At 41.1% G+C, this 19033-nt stretch overlaps 2 protein-coding genes across 4 annotated transcripts; one reads left to right on the plus strand and one right to left on the minus strand.

Moving 5' to 3' along the window:
- The first annotated feature begins 2507 nt into the window (after nucleotides 1-2507).
- LOC136441875 (uncharacterized) lies at nucleotides 2508-6577 on the plus strand. Its single transcript, XM_066438419.1, has 6 exons — nucleotides 2508-2676; nucleotides 3393-3611; nucleotides 4192-4316; nucleotides 4714-4835; nucleotides 5333-5457; nucleotides 5986-6577. The coding sequence occupies exons 1-6, from the start codon at nucleotides 2626-2628 to the stop codon at nucleotides 6106-6108; spliced, it is 765 nt and encodes a 254-aa protein (XP_066294516.1). The 5' UTR covers nucleotides 2508-2625; the 3' UTR covers nucleotides 6109-6577.
- Nucleotides 6577-19030, minus strand: LOC136441856 (E3 ubiquitin-protein ligase RNF34-like). Of its 3 annotated transcripts, none has more exons than XM_066438393.1 (6): nucleotides 18926-19030; nucleotides 16924-17262; nucleotides 11079-11369; nucleotides 10459-10683; nucleotides 9739-9940; nucleotides 6577-9317 (listed from the first exon to the last, which is right to left on the minus strand). In XM_066438393.1, the coding sequence occupies exons 2-6, from the start codon at nucleotides 17143-17145 to the stop codon at nucleotides 9127-9129; spliced, it is 1131 nt and encodes a 376-aa protein (XP_066294490.1). In that variant the 5' UTR covers nucleotides 17146-17262; nucleotides 18926-19030; the 3' UTR covers nucleotides 6577-9126. The 3 variants fall into 3 exon arrangements, with proteins under 3 accessions (XP_066294490.1, XP_066294496.1, XP_066294504.1); XM_066438399.1 differs by having other exon boundaries at nucleotides 16924-17153; nucleotides 18926-19023; XM_066438407.1 differs by lacking the exons at nucleotides 16924-17262; nucleotides 18926-19030 and adding an exon at nucleotides 14029-14180.
- Nucleotides 19031-19033: the final 3 nt, after the last annotated feature.

Genomic DNA, 19033 nt, shown 5'->3' on the forward strand with positions numbered 1-19033 from the left:
ACTGACTTCAGACACACACGGATAAAATCAAAGATCCCTATCTGTTTATGTAGGGACCTGTCATAGTTTTCAAGTTACGGCAGGTGTTTGTTTAACGTCACGATACATTCACGGCACCTTGTTAACAGTGGAAGCCGCCCGAAAGTGATACCTGTCCAACAACAGTCACGTTAGAGAAGCATAAACAGAAATGGGCACATTAAACAGTCATGGACGCGATATGGCTTGTGGTCGAACAGTTGACAACTGTGCTCCTATTTTCTGTGTTAGAACGCTGAGACTATGACCCTTATATCTGATTTCTGGCTGTTTTGTTTTATCCACAAGAGTGCCCACTACGAATGCGGCATTAAGTTGAAGCGGCCTTGCGTCGCGGACGTTCGGACGTCGCATGTTTTAGTCCAGGACGAGGGACACAGGTGACACCCCTGGCTGGACGAAGGAACGGGAGACTCTTGTTTTAACGTCAACACACCGACCGGACACATTGAAAAACACAGAACGTTTTCTGTTGAGTAGAACATCGTGAGCTTGATGTAGAGGAGCATTTTGGATTTTGTCCAACGGTTGAACCTCTTCTGTTGAATCTGAGTCTATCCAAAGGTATGGCACATCAAGAACTGTTCGACTTGCAAGTGCTAGTCGACGATGATGAAGAGACGTCAGGAAAGGTACCGAACATCAAGGAGGCCCTGTCCCGGCGACAGCTCAGCGCCGGCCGCACGGCGGACTACCGACTTCCCGAGGTACCGGCGAGCCTCGGGACGGGATACCAACTCGACATCCTCACGGCGATGAGGCTGAGAACTTTAGACAAAAAGAAGGCGGCTGAGAACTCTGAGTCTCTTGTCTTGTGGCACAAGTCGCCCATTTTGAGAAGAATATATGCCAAGTCTGCTCCACCACCAGGCGAGCCTTTAAGACATGCGAATGCCTTTAAGAAAGCTGCTACAGAAAAGGCAGAAGAGGGAAGACAATCCAGCATGACTGTAGACCACGAAATCAGACGGGTGTTCCGCGGATTTGACTTTCGTGACGTGGATGTCAGCAACCTACCGGTGGTCAAAGACATTCTGAAAGACGGCGACTCGGAAATGACGGACACAAATGGCAACCCCGGCGATAAACCAACAAAGAAACGGTCAAGAAAGGAGTCAAGATGTGACCCGCAGAAAAGACATCACGGCAGAAACGGTCTTGACGACAGACTGGCGTCTCCAGGTGTGCAAGACTGTGAGACACCACGGACTTATAAGACGGAGAAGGTCTCAAGGTGGATAGCAAAACACTTCAGACATCGGAGTCACTGGGACGACGTATAACATGTACTTTTAACGTGATTTTAGATGGCTGAACTTATTGTATCACATCCGCATCCAATGCATCTATTTCTGTCAGTAATAACGTTAGTAATTGTCAGGTAACAATGACCGCCGTTATGCCAGGGAGCAGAAGCGGTCTCTCAGACGATAGTTGTTAGCTCTGAGATGAATTGAAGCTCGCAAAATTTCCTGATTTTACCTAAGACGATACTACACTTGTAAGTATACATACATACATATTTTGAATTATTGACCTGGACATATACGTCGTTCGCTATAATAGTCCGATATAGCAGAGAACCTATTGTATAACAACTTGTACAACGCTAAAGGCATTCAAGAAGTAATCGCACTTTTGAGTATACAAACTATTTATCTCTTTTATTGTAACTATCCCGCATCTAGCCCATAGCGGCCTGTTTTGTATACTAAAAGATGTACATTTTATGAATAGGGATCGTCGGGAATATATTAAAAATAACTTCACAAAAACGTGTTTCTTCATCTTTTCTGCATGCGTACATAGTTAGATATACGTGATCCTCATTATTAAGATTATATCTTATCACTTCCTATTGTATACGTGTTTCTCTTTTATACCGTTATACTTTTAATTCGTATTTCCCGAGAACCATAGTAGAATGGAACTCGTTGTCATCAAGTACTGTAGGAGCTTCATCACTAAGTAGCTTTAAAGAACGGTTGCAGTCAGATATGCAAAGACTAGGTGTAACAGACCGTTCGGTGTAATATGACCAGCTGCTGCCGCGCCGCGTGCCTGCGAAGCTGGTGTGTTACGCCTGATGGCGGTTATACCGGCTATATAGATACAGATACAGATACAGATACAGATACCAAATTTCTAGCATTTGTTAATCAAATTGGAAAGGCCACCAAACGGGTAATCACTACCACTAAAAGGGTAGTTTATTGAATGGAACGTCAGTGAAATCTTGCAAATGCGTATTGAATCTTCACTTATCAAACAAGTCCATGACAAGAGCCTGTGAGGGTATATGATTACAACAGAAAATGTATATCTAAGAGGTACAGAAAACCGCTAGATTCTGAGATTGCCACACGTACAAGCCACACACACACCTGCCGCTAACTTTTTTCTTGGCTTGGCAGAAAACAGATACGTCATCAAAGGGTCAAAGTTCACACACAGGTGGGAGTTTGTTTTCTGGGTCAGGTGTGACGAAGCACATGACGATCACGACCCGGGCAGAGTCCTTCCGTTTTCTTGTAGAAGAGACAGACTGTTAGAAGACTGGGGATCCGTGACACAACACACACCATAATGCTGGGGATAACTGTGATACTGGCTATAACTGTGGCGTGCACTGCCCAGGTACGTTTACATTTCAACGTTTCACCAGCGGAATGTTTTTATCAGAAATCTCGATTCAACCAACTATTTAGACAAAAATAGAACCAAAGTACGTACAGTATTATAATTTTAAACGATACGTCTTAAGGTCTATTAAGGCCTTTACATCGAATGTCTTTACCTGGTCATTACAAAGTCTTGGAGAAAGGTGCACCGGTGTACATAGAAAAAACGTGTGATTATCACGAGGACGGAGTGCTTGACCTTACGTAACCCCAATCCATAACCTGACCGTTTCAAATGTTTTAATTTTCGAGATATGTATATGTAGCGTAAGCCCTCGAAAAAGACCGTTTGAAGTTTGCAAAGCTCGCAAGAAGGTGCCTGACTCTGTACTGTGTGAAGCATCGTTGCATAACGTTATATGAGGCAGGAGTTCTCAGTGTCGAAGGTCTGTTCGAGAATCTAAGAAAGAACATCCGTTCTCGTGTACATTTTCATATGAAGCCATTCCGGTATTGACTGGAAGAATGCAGTGTTTGAATACTTCGGGTAACACAGAAGACATTGTAGCGGACCATATTGTACGCAATGTCTTAATGAACTTGGCGACGCTTTCTCCAAAGAACTCCATTCCGCCTCTCCCTAGGTAACAGACTCTATAGAGAACCCCAAAACCAAGGAGGCTATTTTTCATCTCCTTACCAGAACTAAACTTGCCATCCTCTCCCATCCAGGTTCCTATCCCCCGGCGGCCTCCGGGGTTCTCCTACGCGGGAGGGATGGCCTCCGCACCCGTCCAGCTAGAAGCCTTCCTGGACCTGATGTGTCCGGACTCCAAGGCAGCCTACCCCACCATGAAACAGGTGGCAAAGGAGTACGGGAGCAGCACTCTCCGGTTCACGGCGCACCTGTTCCCGCTGCCCTACCACAGGACTGCCTTCATCGCTGCTCAGGTCAGTCCAGCCAATCGACGCCCATCTTCTTAATCTTATTATCCAAGCCCTCTCGACCGCGTACCGAAACCTCTACTTGGAGGATACTAATAATAGAGTTTTATTTGTCAGTAAACGTTTGGAAATTGTGGTAAGTTTTGGTGGCTTTTTTAAAAAGCTCTTTTCTTTCCTGATCATTGAAGGGGCAGTTTGAGATAAAATGTATACTTGATCTTCTTGCCTCGCGATCGTCGCCTTGCTGGCACTCAGTGTATTGATAGAAAGGCTTAGTTTGTTACTGTTTATCTACAGTGGGAAAAAGCTGGGGAAATTTCTTATGAAAAACCATTATCCTCTGCCCTATCACAACAGCGTTACACCCTTTCTATAACTTTTGATTGAGAGTTTCTTTGCAGTGCAGTTTCATCCTGTAATAATCATCTCAGTGACTAGTCCTTCCGTGGCCGGCGTTGCTGTTGTTGCGTAAAGGACCAAGTATAGTCTAGTATGATACAGAACATAACTATACTCTGTAACAGTTCTGTCAGGGTATACTTTAGCGGTATCCAATGTTTTGTAACCCAGACTTGTCTACTCATAGGGAGTGTTTGTTGCTGCTGAGGGGGGATCTGACATGGTGTGGAAGTGGATGGACGCCATCTTTGAGCAGCAAGACGACTACAAAATGCCAAAGACAAACGACATGTCAGACACGCAGATTATCAAGTTAGTTTTCACATTTGCTGTACATCACACGACTCAGACACTTCCACACACCTTTATATACGGGCCAGATTTTTATGGACGTACAGCTGCAATATTCCAAAAAGTTAGAAGTTTCTTTATTTGTCTCTCTCTCTCTCTCTCTCTCTCTCTCTCTCTCTCTCTCTCTCTCTCTCTCTCTCTCTCTCTCTCTCTCTCTCTCTCTCTCTCTCTCTCTCTCTCTCTCTCTCTCTCTCGCTCTCTCGCGGTCTCTCGTCATCAGTCTCTCTCTCACACAGACTCTCTCTTCCTCTTGTAAAACAAAAAGACAAGGTGATTCGTATTCTGGTTTCTCAGAACTTTCCCAAAACATTATTATTTTTCAGGGTGAATGTAATTCTACTCATTTTTATTCGTGCAGCAAGCTGGCCATGGTCGCCGAGTCTGTGGGTATCTCTTCTAAAAACTTTACTTCACAAGTGAACAGTATGGAACACATGGTGTACGAGGACGCAAGAGTCGCCTGGAAGTATGGATGCATCCGTGAGTATTACATGTACTAAATTAAATGTAGAAATGACCTTTGCATACCAACACACTTTGTGATTTCTTTCAAATTCCATTCATAGACTTTTGCTATTTAATCACATTTCGTTTTACGTGTCTGATGTAGGTTACTTGCGATCTCCTATAAATTTTCCTTCAATGTCTCTGAACATCTTTTATTGATTGGGCATTCTTCTATATTTAATTGTTTGGCACAAAGACTTGATGTATAAAGTACAGAGATCAGTTATATATTCATTTCCGAGATTCATGAGACGCGGCGTATCGATCATATCCCTATTGAAGATTATTTGATATTGTCTACTTTGAAAGTAGACAATTTTAAAAGTTTGCTCTCTTTTCAATTTTGTGAGACCCCCAACCTAGTTGACATCTACGTGGAACCACTTTCACTACCTCCACAAAATCGCCTTTTAGTTAAACAAGGAGGTTTAAAATCCTTGAGTTAACTGATGTATACCACGCGTTATTAGGTGGAGTGGCCGGGACTCCTTGGTACCTGTTGAACGGAGTTCCTGTCAACGCCAGCCCGAACTGGACAGTGGCTCAGTGGAAGCAGATCATCGACTCTCTGCTGCACAGCGGCGTCTCTGTGAAGGTGAGTCCCGACATGCTTTAATACTAACAAACAAGTAGCAAAGAGGTCCATTGAAAGGAAAGTGTGATTAAAGTATCGTTCTACCAGGCACTGTTCAGACGAGGACACATTCCGGTCGTTGGTCGTCGTACGATTTTGATGTCGTGGAATTATGTGAGTGACAGAAGCAACCGCCGACAATGATCTAAGACATCCTTTACTGTAACAAGACAGATCAATTTTGTAAGACACGTACACAACTATCGCAAGAATGTCCTCCATTTGCGATCTAGTAATCGAATGTGCCCGGGCCCTTACTCTTCAAAATCTCAATCCCCTTGTGAATCAGAGGATGACTCTTCGTATTGGTACACAGTGGTACACTTTTTGCTTTCTATTGGGATTTCCAATTGATATTGAATGAAATGGTTGGCAAAACAGACGGAAAACGCCTATTTGCTAGTTGCCACCCAAGCCAATAACAAGACGAGACAATAATATGTACTTCTGTGCACAAGTAACTTCATCAATGTGTACTTCATACTTCAGAAGGCCATGGTGGACTCCTCCAACTGTCCCGCCCATGAGAAACAGTGCGACTACCTGCCAGGAAAGTTCGAGTGCTGCACTAAGGGGGAAAACTGTATTCCCAACGTGGGGTGTAGGTGCTGAGCAGACCTTGTGCTGATCTTAGCATTTGGGACAACATTTGATTTGGAGGACATAAAAGTGAAGAGTAACATTTACACCAAATCCGACGGTCAACAATTTTGTGAGAACTGATTTTGCTGCTGTTACTTTTCTAATCTTTATGATTAACGGGTACCAAAGCTACTGTAAGGACAATCAAATTATTACTAAAACTGAAGATTTTCCAACGGTTTAACAATTGAAATTGTTTTTCTAGAAGTTTAAACATGCAAAATGCATGTCATCTATAGATTGTTTGACTACCAAATATAGAACTGATCATAGTTGTCCTGTCAATGATCAAAAGTAATTTGCAATAACTACCCTTAGTTATTACAAGTATGCAAAACAAACAAGACCAGGTATCAGCTTGAATACATGTATGTGCAATCGTATTGTGTGTTTCATATCAATTCAATGTATGTGTGAAAATAAAGTGCAACGACAAGCTTTCGTGACTTCGCTTGGAATTCTTTATGTAACACTTGAAACATTTCAAACCATCATAATTAGAGACCCACCAGTAATCATGTACGAGGTACTGTACAAGAACGAGGTACAACATGTACAACGATTAGTATTAAGGGCAAGAAGCTCCTCTAGTCAGTTCACAAAGTCACGCAAAATATGCACAACATCAGCAAAAACCACAGAACTATTAAGCATGTGACCTACTGAGGCACATTTGTAGGAAACTTATGTAAAGCCGAAGAAAGGAATTGCTGTGTTTCTGGTCACAGTCCTGAAAAACCAAGGAAGGTAGGTAGGGATTCTCTACAGTTTTCAAACGATTTGGGCCAAAGTGCTCCAACAAACAGTTGAACAATGTAAAACTGGAATGCTCAGGACACAGGTATCTTAAACATGGTGTTGTTCAAAGAAGTACGATGTGTACTACACATTTCTACATCAACTGTTCAAAGCCTTAATCTGTTAAGAGAGTGTGGAACATAGGAAATCTGTAAGAACATTTTCATGACTACACGGTTTCTATTTTGAATTTTCATCACTCAGATGTCAGATCGAAAATTTTATGTCCCTTGCTAGAGGTCGAAAAAAAAAAGGCCAGGGTCAGCAGGTTTTAGCTAGGGTCTGTCGGGTAACTGGAAACACAGCATTTTTTCCCCTAGGTCTACACGAAGGAGAATGTCTACCCAGCTCGATTTTGCATATCCTTGTTTCCTTACATGTAACTCGATGGTTAAAAATATCTCACCATCATCAATCAAATCTATCCCTGTGTCATCCACATATACATATGAGTTTATATGTATTTCTTAAGACAACTGATCTTTGTACATTATAAATCAAGTCTTTGTGTCAAACAATTAAATTTAGATGAATGCCCAATCAATAAAAGATGTTCAGAGACATTGAAGGAGAATTTATAGATGGCAAGTAACATACATCAGACATGTAAAGGAAAAGTCATTAAATAACAAGTCTATGAATGGAATTTGAAAGAAATCACAAAGTGTGTTGGTATGCAAAGGTCATTTCTACATTAGTAGTAAGAGACACTGCAAGACACCAGTACGGTGTTGTTATTACCATATACTAGTTTCGTGAGTGACCTTCTCCTAGTATTCTCTTACTGTACTGTACCTTAGCGAAGCCTAGATGAGCACAGGAGGGCCCAAACCTTACCCGTCACTGGACGTATTTGCTTTAAACGTACTTATGTACAGCCTTTTTAAAAATTTGCATCACCTGACTGTGCTTTTCAGAGTTACAGCAACATACACTGTGAAGTATATCAAGGCACTTTGGGTACAAGGAATAAAATTATGCATATGACAGGCAATGGAATACTTTGGTATTCACTTTTGGAAAATAAAAATTTGCTCTTTGCTAAAAATGTTCTTGTAACAATATTGATTATTTCTATGAAAGTTTTACACTCTGTGACCTCTTTTTCCTATATCTACTTGTTAATTTTAAGATTCTTCTTCAGTAACACTGTTACTATCAATATGATACTGTTGGTTTACAGTAGTGCACTGGTTACAAAGAGACTTTCAAACTTTGGCTTTTCAATAAATCAAATATCCCCTTATCAGATGAATTGTCAGCTTCTTTACAGACTTTTTACATACAAAAGCTGAAATACATCAACAGCCATGTCTTTGGAGATAAAACACAGTTAAAAACACTTTGTACATACCACCATAGTGCTGGCATACACCACATGTAACAGTCTTCTTCATCAAGGCACAAACATGTTTGCAGCATAATTTGAATCACCACTGACCAATCAGGCCACACCTAGGTTTGACCAATCATGTGACTGACAGCTCATTGCTATGGCAACAACAGCATGTAAGCAGATCTTAATAAAGTGAACCAGTGAAAGTTCTTTGGGATTAATTATTTTCTTACAGTTACACATTTAAGGCAATACCAGTAGCCATTTAGGTGACATTAAAATCTAACAGTTGATAGCACAGAAATATTTCATTTGCATATTCATAGATTAGAATTTGCACTTAAAATAATAACAAATCACTTGTCACATACAAATGTGATAGAAAGCTTACTTCATTACACATTATATGTAGTGATATTAAAAGTGTTTATCTCGAAATAGGTCTCAAATTCCTGTTACATTTGCTAAAACTCACTGTGTCTGAGCACAGGAATCTACTTTTAACAATTCTTTATTTTGACATATCTTGGACACATTTAACAACATACACAAAGAAAAAGATACTTTGACATTTCTTGGACACACTTAACAACATACACAAAGAAAAAGTTACTTTGATGTTACAAAGTTACAAAGCTCATATTACATACAAAATACAATTTACAAGGTTTGAGTCATGATTTTTACCCTGTAACATGATTGTGCAAGGAATTCACACCATTAGTATAGTTTACAACAGGTCAGTCTAACACTGCAAACTACTATAGTTTATAACAGGTTCAGTGTATCACTGCAAATTGGAAATAAAACATGGCAGGAGACCTTTCCATTCAAGGTCAAGCAACGACTGGAGGTCATGACTTGAAGACGTGAACGGCCCGGACCACGTACTGGCGACAGATGGGACATTCGTTCATCTGTCGTCCGCACTTGGTACAGGTGACCATGTGTCCGCACTCCAGAAGTACGCAGTCTATGGCGGCGTCCATGCAGATTTTACACAGAGTGTCTTCAGGGACAGAACTATCACCGTCCATTCCCTCACCTGAAACAGTCAGCAAACTGAAGTTTAGACTTAAAATTATTGGTCAGTTAGATTCATCAATGAAGGTTGGACATCCACAGAAAATGTTACATAATATGAAACAAATCAAACAGGATGAATTTTCTAAAGAGTCAGACAGTTCAGATAGCATTCACTATCATTCTTCAGTCACTGATCATGACGAAAGACTGTTGATGCTATCTGAAACATCTGACTGTTTAGAGAATTCATGCAGTTGCTTGATTTATTGTTTGTATTATGTACAGCAGTTAGACTCCTTAAACCAAACATCTCTTTAACATTTCACTGATGAAATTAGCTGAAACAGCACTGATATAAACCTTACAACAATGCCAACTCATAAGATTTAAAAGTTTTTCAGACCATAACAGAAAAGCAATGCCCATTCCAGATCCCTTACCCTCTGTGGTGTCTGTTGGGATGTTCTGTCTGGACTTGTACAGTCTCTTCACCCTCTCCACTAGCTCCTCCTTCTCCACACAGCCTTTGTAGTCTACAAAGTTTGCCGACAGTAATTCCTTCAGCTGTCTGACTGTCAGATCTTCCACCTCGTCTGCATTACTGAGGTCCGTTAGAGAAGTACGTCTCTTTGGCTGGCTGGGCTGTTCACGTGAACAAGAACAGAATAATATTAAAATGGTGGAGACTACACTTCTTCATAACAAAGCAAGCAAGAGTTTCAAGATCTCACAACTGTGTGAAATCTTTAGAGTTTTTCATAAGTCTTGTTTAATTGTAGTTCCTTAATCATGACTACTATTATATGTGTCCATTGATCACTTCCTGTCACTCTAAAGTGACCATGATTGGCATATGGAAAACATCCAAAAAGAATACCTTTCCATGAATCATTAGCCACTTCCATTGACCCCAATGGCCAGTACTTTCATATCTGATTAATGGTCTACCACCTCTGATCTTTATTTCCTGCCACTCCGAGAATCTTTGCAGTCATCTTCCCAGTCACTAACTTCTTGCCACTCTAATGACAGTGTATAGTGTATTCAAATGACTAAGAACACATACCAACCCAAACAAACATAAAGCAGACCGAAAACAAAGTCTCACTAGTCAACTATTGAACAACAACCAGAGACAGCGTTTGTGATTCTTGACTTACTGGAGCTTCTTCATTTGAAGTAGCACTACTTGGTTCGCTGTCTTCTCTCTCTGAGAACACATGTCGCTGCACTTCCTCCTGTAGCCGCCGGAGGGTCTCTGTGAGCTGCTCCCCCACCCCGGGTGTTCCTGATGTGTATGTAGTGGACGTGTGTGATGAGAACGCGGATGAGCTGAAGTTACTGTTGTCACCAGGCGTGGCTTCCTCGGCAGCTCTTCTGCGTGTCTGTTGGGAAAGTACATGTAGTTATAATGTAATTTCATCTATTTCAGCAGGGACTTAATTTCGCATTAGAAGGGGAAGAAGGTTTCACTGTGTTTTAAATTTGCATTTAAAACAATTCTGAAGTACCGTAGTAATACCTTGGAGATGCATATTTGTGTTTAGACACCACAAATATGCACCTCCAAATCATTACTACTGTGTGTATGATGAATTTGGGAGAGCTCTGCAAAAATACCCCCCCCCCCTCAAAAAAAATGCCGCAGCATGAAGCAAACAACCATCATACATTTCATTGCAACAAGACCATCCAAATCAAAAGAATACGACAATAAAACAACTAAAATCAACCAACGGATTAACATTTTTTTTAAACAGTAAAATTACTACTACCAGACCTCTGCCTGAGCCCTCTGTTCCTCCGCTGTTCTTCTTGTTGTCTCATTGGCCGAATGTCTCATGATCAACTCAACCAGCTCGTCCTTCTCTGTGCACATGTCGGACGGAATGTGTTTCGTGGTCAAGAACTGACGCAGATCCTTCACACGCAGACGACGGAGTTCGCTACGCTGCATCGGGTCGAGGGAGAAGACCCGACAGCGGTTGCACCGCCGGCGGTCTCGTGTTCTGTCCGCCTCATTGAGCAGGCAGTTGTCGCAGTAGAGGCTGTGGCACTGGAAACATTTGTGCTGGAACACGGGACAGACAGGTTAGTATCTGTATCTGTACAGCCCCTATAACAGACCTTCAGTGTAGCATAGTTATATTGATTACACTAAACAACCTGTCACACCTATCAAATCTACCTTCAAGCATCGTTTAAAGCTATCTAGTGAGAGTGCCTCTACTATACTTAGTGGTAATGAGTTCCGCTCTATAATTACTAAATTGTTCAAGGAAAAAAGACAATTTTTGAACACATAAATCATGAGTTTATAACTCTGGTACTTGAGGACTTTTTCTTGTTCTTTTCTAAGCTGGTATTAGATACTTGGATGTACTTAGATGATTAGATACTTAGCAGTCCACAAGTTAATTAGTCATTTTGTACATCATTACATGTCTGGACATTTTTCTTGAGAGACATCTACTAGTACTAAAGACTTGTTTTCATTTTGGTGGATTTACTTTATTGATAGTAATCACTAATGGGGAAATCCAAAGGGTATGTGCACCTGTATTTTGGATGAGCAACAACTAAATCTTATTCTGTATATTCAAACTTTTGTTTTTCTATATTAGATTAGGGTGTGGCTGTGAAAGCTTTCAGGCCATCAGCCTGATACTACTTTGTCTGATAAGTTCATTATGAGGTCATCCAGCTTTTAATATTTTATGACCTGCCCTGCTTAAACCAACAAAAGAAAAGGCTGCCATTCAGGTAAGTAGGGGATTTGTCAATAATGGAGGCTGGCAAGACACACGATTAGCAAGCGACATCCTTTACAAAGACAGCATGATCTACAGCAAGACCATCTGTCACTGTGGTCATGTGGCCTCAGCATAAGAATTCAGTGCATTTCTGTACATATGTAGGATAAAAGATTGCAATCTGGTAATGTCGGCTTTTCTTCCAGTAGAGATCCCGATCAGACTCATTCAGAGTCTCTGGTTAACAGATCAGGATGCCAGGAATGTGACAGGAAATGAAGTTTACAAGTTCTGACTGTATTTTAAGGAAATATCTTTAAATTTACACTTTGACTTTGACTTTATTCAGATCCACAATTAGCTTTCAATGTGTAGCTATTCTTCCTGTGGTCCTTAAACACTTAAGACTCAGATTGAGAATTCGGGATCTCTACCATTAGATCATCATTGTCTTTAGTACATGTAGTTATCATATTAGTACCCTTGACATAAATATTCTAAGATACTTTCCTCGTCTGTTACAAATATTTCGACAGTGGCAGTGACATAATTCACACCTTTCTCAGAATGTACACATGGAAAACTGGTCTAAAACAAACTTTCAGCTTCATGTGTTTCTATTGACATATGTAGACAAAACCATGGCATGTATATCATGTGACTGACCTCAGTCGTCATGGTGAATTAGGCTTTACTAAACATTGATATTGTTGTTGTTCACCTTGTAGGGCACAAAGGTCAGCAAGTTCCCTTAGTGTTTCTGTAACACTAACTAACAGGGTATCTTTTTACAGGGAGGGGTTGCTTCCTTTGAATGGTGCTCGAGGCACCTCTCTAGCTAGGTCCCTTCTGAAAGACAGGTGCAGCCCCAACCAAGATGCAACTGAACCTGGGCCGCCAGCGCAAAAACCCAACATACTCACCACACAGGCTAAAACTAAAGGTCTGGACCAGTTAGACTGGTGAGTAAGTGGCGCTTAAACCAAACTGTTGCAATTGTGCTATAAACTAAATATGAACCCACCCTGAACTAACCCTGGCACTATGCTTCCTATTTCTAGAATAATGCTGAGTCAGTCCTGAATTCGAAGCTTGTCAATATATACTAGGTACCTATTTACTTAGGTAAGGCCTAAATCCTCAACGGTAAACCATTATGCAGGTCAGGGTGTGGAAAGGAAAGTATTACCTAAGTAACTGACACTACAAAGGTCACTGTGCTTCACTGACTGAGTAAAACCTCCACTGGACTGGTGCCAAAGTGACCATTAGTGATTTGTGTAAATGTAGTTTTCGAGTGCTTGTGAAACATTGAACCAAACTCTCAAGTTGTCCAATCTATTTATACATACACAGGAAAACAACTGGAGAATCACAACTCACAAGAAATTGCCGAATACTACGTAACTTTAGAATAAAAATGATACTTGAAGCACAAATTCTTAGGCAAGACTAGGTTGATAAGCAATGATTTGCATTGATAAGGCCCAAGTGTGATGAACATAACATGACACATGACGTTTCCAGGATCTATGCGGCTACAATCATCAGATGTATAAATAGGACAGACACACCTAACCATTTTAATGACAAAACCCATAATATTACATAGCCACAACTCCCAAAGGAATCTTGGCCGCACATACATGTAAATATATGTATACAAAGCTATCTTCAGTCATAAAATCATGCGTATGTTATATGAAGGCCAGGCGTGTGTTGTACCAGATGTCAACACATGGGTGTTTTTGTTTTCATGCTCGACTCAATGAGTGGCAAACTTTGAACAGGTACTCGATGCATTACATCATACAGAGAAAGATAAATAATTAATATGTAACTTCCTTACTGCTAGTACTTGCTGGTAAATTCTAACTGTTGGTAACACAAAAGGATTCTAACACAACTTCTTCTTCCTCAAGCACATGATCTTGGAAGCTGATTATCTGTCAACAAGGAAAACAAAGCCGCTCTTACCTTTCTTCTTAGAATATGGAAGCTACGATCACAATTTGAACATGGCATTCTGTCTCATATTTTTCACTGTTTGTCTCTTTCGCAGGTTACAACATCTAGCTTGTACTTTGGACCACAATGGCAATGGGCAGTATAGACCATACTGGTGTACGGCAAGGGGGGGCACAGTTTCGTGTTGGTAATTCCATTTACGCTGCAAATTTGCTTAAGCCCAGCAATTGCTCTGGCATACAATTTCTACAATAAACATTCTCACTTACATAATGAAAACACTGTTTAGATAGCTTTGAGTGCACCAAAAAGTGCGAAGTCATACTTTACCCACTAGGTTTCACAAGTGGTACATTCCAATTCTATTGACAGAGTTGGGAGAAACCCAAATTCTACCAAGGGGTGGCCAATGATGTCTAATACAGATTTTCCTTTCCTTTTTCATGCCTGTTTATTTTTTTCAAAATCCGAAATACAGACCCTTTTGCTCCTAAACATATACCTCTGATGACTTTAAAAGAATAGATTTCGACCTTGCACATTATTTTTACCCCTCCCCTCCCCTCCCTCTAACCAACTTGCTGACCCCATGTACCAGCCTGTTGAATTATTCAGAGCTTATTTGAAACCACATGACAGCAGCCAAACATGCAAAACACTCCTATGAAGCATCATGGGAAGGGTGAACATTTGATCTCCCTTGGGAACGACCTAAAGATAGCTGCTCCCATCAGCTGGGGTCAGGCACTGTCAATGGAGCATGCTGTATGTCATCACCACTGTTAAAAGTTTCCGGGGACTTAATATTGCTGTTATGTAGGAAGGGTAAGAAGACAATCACAGTAATTCAAGTTCACGGCTGATAATCTCCAAGCAGAGCTATCGATGGTAATTACAGTACTTTAATATTAAATACATTTAAGTTCGCATGATTTTTATTGGGAAAATGGAGTGTTCGTGGTGGTTTTAAGTTCGCATTTGAGACAATAGTAAACAAGGTCAAGCGGGTAGGAGGGCAAAAACTTTCACGGTGGTTTTAAGTTCGCTGTGAAAAGCTTACCATGAAAAACGCGAACATAAAACCACCGCAAACATTTCTGCATTTACAGTATCCAGGGGCAGTATCCTTTTGCCCTTTGGATACTGTCATTGCCACCGATAGATCTGCTTGGAGATTACCGGCTGCAGGCATCGAAATTAACCATGTCCCGTGTCCCGAGGACAGTAGAATTTGGGTTCGGGACAATTCAACTTACGTTTCGGGACTATTTCGGGACAATCAGAAAATTCTGAGTCAGTCCCCGTCATGGAGGAACTCGATTCAGCGGAAGATTTTGCGGTAAAGATGTTCCCATTTCCATTGGGAAATGTTTATCAAATAGTTCCATCCGTAGTCAACCTGTTAAGTTGTGCCTAAAAACACCAAAAAAGCAATAAAAACTCCCGCGATTTCGGCCATTTGGCGAAGAATAGAAATAAACACCGGCCATCTTGAAATTTTTAGCGAACTCTCGCTAAATCTCGCAATAACACGCGAGAACGACACAACGCCCTCTAACGAGAATTTGTGAAACTGCAGTTTCAAATGTCGATAGAGGGCCGATATTGTCCGATAATATGATAGATTAAATCCAGCATCGTGCTTAATTCTTTCTTGGGGCAAAATTAAGTACTTCTTTGTTATTTTTGCCATATTAGAAATTTTACTAAATTAGAAAAAGGTATTGATTTCTTAAAAACTTGTATATTGTATGTTGGAATTCTTCACTGTTTGAGGGCTTTTGTGTTTACTACTGACTGTATATAATTTTGCATGTATTATATTTTGCATGCAAAATGTTTGCCAACATGCAATTTTGTATGCAACTGAAAAAAAAAAAATATTTCTAACACACATATGCCATGGCTTGAGTTCAGGTTCAGACTTGAGTATAGGTTCTAAACTGAACATGAACCTCTGGAACTTAATCCAGAACCCCCACTAAGTTCACATCTTTGGCCCTGGTTGGTACACTTCGGGACACTTTCGGGACAGTTGAAATCCACTTTCGGGACGATTCAGGGACAATAGGGAAAAAAGTTAATTTCGAGGCCTGGGCTGAAACTATACAGCAGTACGGTAGTAAAGGAGGTTCTACTGAATACCAGTAGAAGAGTCCCCCTTTATACTGATAGTAGTTACCCTGGTATCCAGAGCAATTATACCGAGCGTGGACCTACACCGGCCCGTGCCCGGAGCTTCCTCGGGACCTACCCTCCCGCTGGCCCGACAACGCACCCTGCCCCACTTCCCACTAGCCAAACAAGATCCGCTCTCTTTGTTCCGGCTGCGGAGTTTGGGTGGCTAGCGGATTGTGGGGCGGGGTAGATCTTCGGGGGAGCGGAAGGGTAGGCCCGGGTAAATCGGAGCGCGGGCCGGTACATATGCTCTGGATTCCAGGGTAGGTAGTAGTGGGTAAGACACAGAGTATCTGATTGCATTGACGTGATAAATCTACAGTGAACAACTGAATAATCTTCAAAGTGAAAGTAAAAGTGTTCGTATAGGTAAAGTGACATATGAGAAACTTAGAGACTGGGCCAATGAAGGAAGTTCTCTGGCAAGAAGTTTGTTCACTTCAAAGAACTTTGTTATTTGTGCAAAGCATGATCAATAATGTTCACAAATTTCACCAGCCAAAAGTGCTGCATTGAATTTGAAAGCAAAAGTGTTTTGGTCATGAAAATTTTCTTATCAAAATTGATCAATCTCCAAAACTCATTCCCTAATACTGAGTAATAGGTACTGATACATGTACAATGTAATTTGATATACAATGTATATTAAAATGCATGTACAAATCTAATTCTGTCTCATACTACCGGTAGTATTTACAGAAACTAAACATGGGAGAAAAATTGTACCTTTTTTCTGGTCGTTGTGAAGTTAAGCGTACAATTTTCGCATCTCCCTGAGGACGCATCCTCCGCACTCCTGCTGCCAGGTCGCTGGTTTGATGCTGACGTGCCGGAGTGAGCGCCGGATCGCGGGGTGGCCGAGCGGCCCGCGTAGGAAAACCCATTGGAACGACTGCCGGACATAAACTCAGGCGGCATATTGTCTGCCTTAATCACCACAGCACCCATGTTTACAACTGTTGGACGTTAAGAAGTCAAGAAAGAAAGACTTTTGGGCACAATCCCTATAGAAGAGCTTGTATGTTGTTCTCTAAGTGTAGATCTTCACATGCTCCATATTTCTGCCTGCAAAGATATTAAAGAAGATGATTAACAGTCTATTCAAATGTGTGTTATCACATTCAGTAGATAGTACACAGTGTGAAAGGCCAATCAATCATCCTCGGGCATCAGTATTGCATTGAAAAATTCCAACAATTTTGTGTAAACAACACAAGGCCTTGTAAAAACAGGTTGCCATTAGGAGCTACTGGTCTCCATGGCTATTGTCATTTTGTTGCTGTAACCATGGTTACACCTACAGGCCACCCAGCCCATTAGAGCCTTTGTGACACTGTACCCTTTGGCATTTCAAATTACTCTCCAAGTAGAGGTTACTCTCCAAGCAGTGGTTGTTGAGGAAAATTGTGACCTTCTTATCATAATTCATATGTCCCGTTTTTTGTCAGCACTCCCAAAGAACAAAAAGGTGGGCATATACCATATGATAAGCTCTGCTTGGAGGGTAATTTCAAATCTCTTTCTACCTCCTCGAATTGATGGCTAGATTTACCTTCACAATAAGGGAGCAGTTTCTTTTGCCATCTACAAAGTTGCAAGTTTAGTATTTATCTGCAATCTCTCAGAAGTGCTTGTGTGCCAGGGCAATATTATCAGCTACAGGTAACCACTGCTTTATGGTAACAGGGGGTACCAGTTCGCTAGGCATGGTCCGAATCCTGTTGCAACATCCAAGAATCAAGTAAAAAACTCAAAATCGTGAGACGAAACGAGGTGCACATAATATAACTTACACTCAGTTACAGACATTTGTAACACTAACAGTTGTACATTCCAACGAAAGAATCCAGCGGCGCGCTCAGTGCACTCGAAATGCATTCTAAATATTCTATGGAAGCCTGTATGATAACCCAAAGTTATTGATTCTGTCCGGAACACCCGCATTGAACACTTTTTGCGGCCCAGGCATTACATAATATAACTTACGGACATTTCCATCAAGACAAAGTAAAGGGAACGCCTTAGGAGAGATGCTTCAAATCATTCAGTTTACTTTCAGTTAGTTTACAACTCAAAAGCACAAAACACCTGTGTAACACTACAAGGATGTTTTAGTTGCAATCACTTCACTAACACCTAAGTCCTTGGTGCTGGATGAAACGTGTGATGTTCAGTTCATCACAGTGGCTACTTTTTTCCAAGGTAGATACTAGATACTTTCACTTTATCATAAAACTGCCACATTGCTATCGTTTTTGCGCTGCCCCAAGATGCACTCTGTGTTCCAAACAGAAAATTCAGTAACAGATGGTCTTCAACTGACTATGCAAATATTTAAACTCCATGATCATGACTATAGGCTATGACTTCTGCTTACAAACATAGCGAATATGTTTGGCTCCCCTACTTCAAACGCTGAAACTGACCAAACACAGCTCTGTCTACCATTCATGGCAATAATTGCCTTTTCTTCCGTGATTGAGGATGAGACACATCCTTAGCAACGCTTCGGTCTCTGCCGACAAGTAGAAGAATATATTTGTTTTTCTCAGACTCAATTTTGAAGTCTTGCACACAACTACACGGCCGGGCACGCACACTCTTCAAATAGTCGGCGTTTCTATTATAAAATTAGCCAGGGGAGATATCACATCTTCTGCAGTCTATCAGCTCACACATCAAAGAACTGGAGAATATCATCAAACCACACAAGATGTGAACGACTGACCTGATCTAAGCCACAGAAAGGCGACAAGGGAGTTCTCCTGTTGCTTTTCACCTGAGGGCCATCTTGAAACTAGAGACTAGTGTGTAGGTGGTTGTATGACGTCACTGA

The sequence above is a fragment of the Branchiostoma lanceolatum genome, chromosome 1, assembly GCF_035083965.1.
Source record: "Branchiostoma lanceolatum isolate klBraLanc5 chromosome 1, klBraLanc5.hap2, whole genome shotgun sequence".
Classification (NCBI taxonomy): Eukaryota; Metazoa; Chordata; class Leptocardii; order Amphioxiformes; family Branchiostomatidae; genus Branchiostoma; species Branchiostoma lanceolatum.

What these genes read in the sequence shown, in the direction of transcription:
- LOC136441875 (XM_066438419.1), top strand. Translation starts at nt 2,626, where the DNA reads ATGCTGGGGATAACTGTGATACTGGCTATAACTGTGGCGTGCACTGCC. An exon ending in TCAGACACGCAGATTATCAA is followed by an intron (nt 4,317 to 4,713) that starts GTTAGTTTTCAC and finishes TTATTCGTGCAG; the next exon opens with CAAGCTGGCCATGGTCGCCG. An exon ending in ACAGCGGCGTCTCTGTGAAG is followed by an intron (nt 5,458 to 5,985) that starts GTGAGTCCCGAC and finishes TTCATACTTCAG; the next exon opens with AAGGCCATGGTGGACTCCTC.
- LOC136441856 (XM_066438393.1), bottom strand. Translation starts at nt 17,145, where the DNA reads ATGGGTGCTGTGGTGATTAAGGCAGACAATATGCCGCCTGAGTTTATG. An exon ending in TCACAACGACCAGAAAAAAG is followed by an intron (nt 11,370 to 16,923) that starts GTACAATTTTTC and finishes CCCGTGTTCCAG; the next exon opens with CACAAATGTTTCCAGTGCCA. An exon ending in AACAGAGGGCTCAGGCAGAG is followed by an intron (nt 10,684 to 11,078) that starts GTCTGGTAGTAG and finishes CTTTCCCAACAG; the next exon opens with ACACGCAGAAGAGCTGCCGA.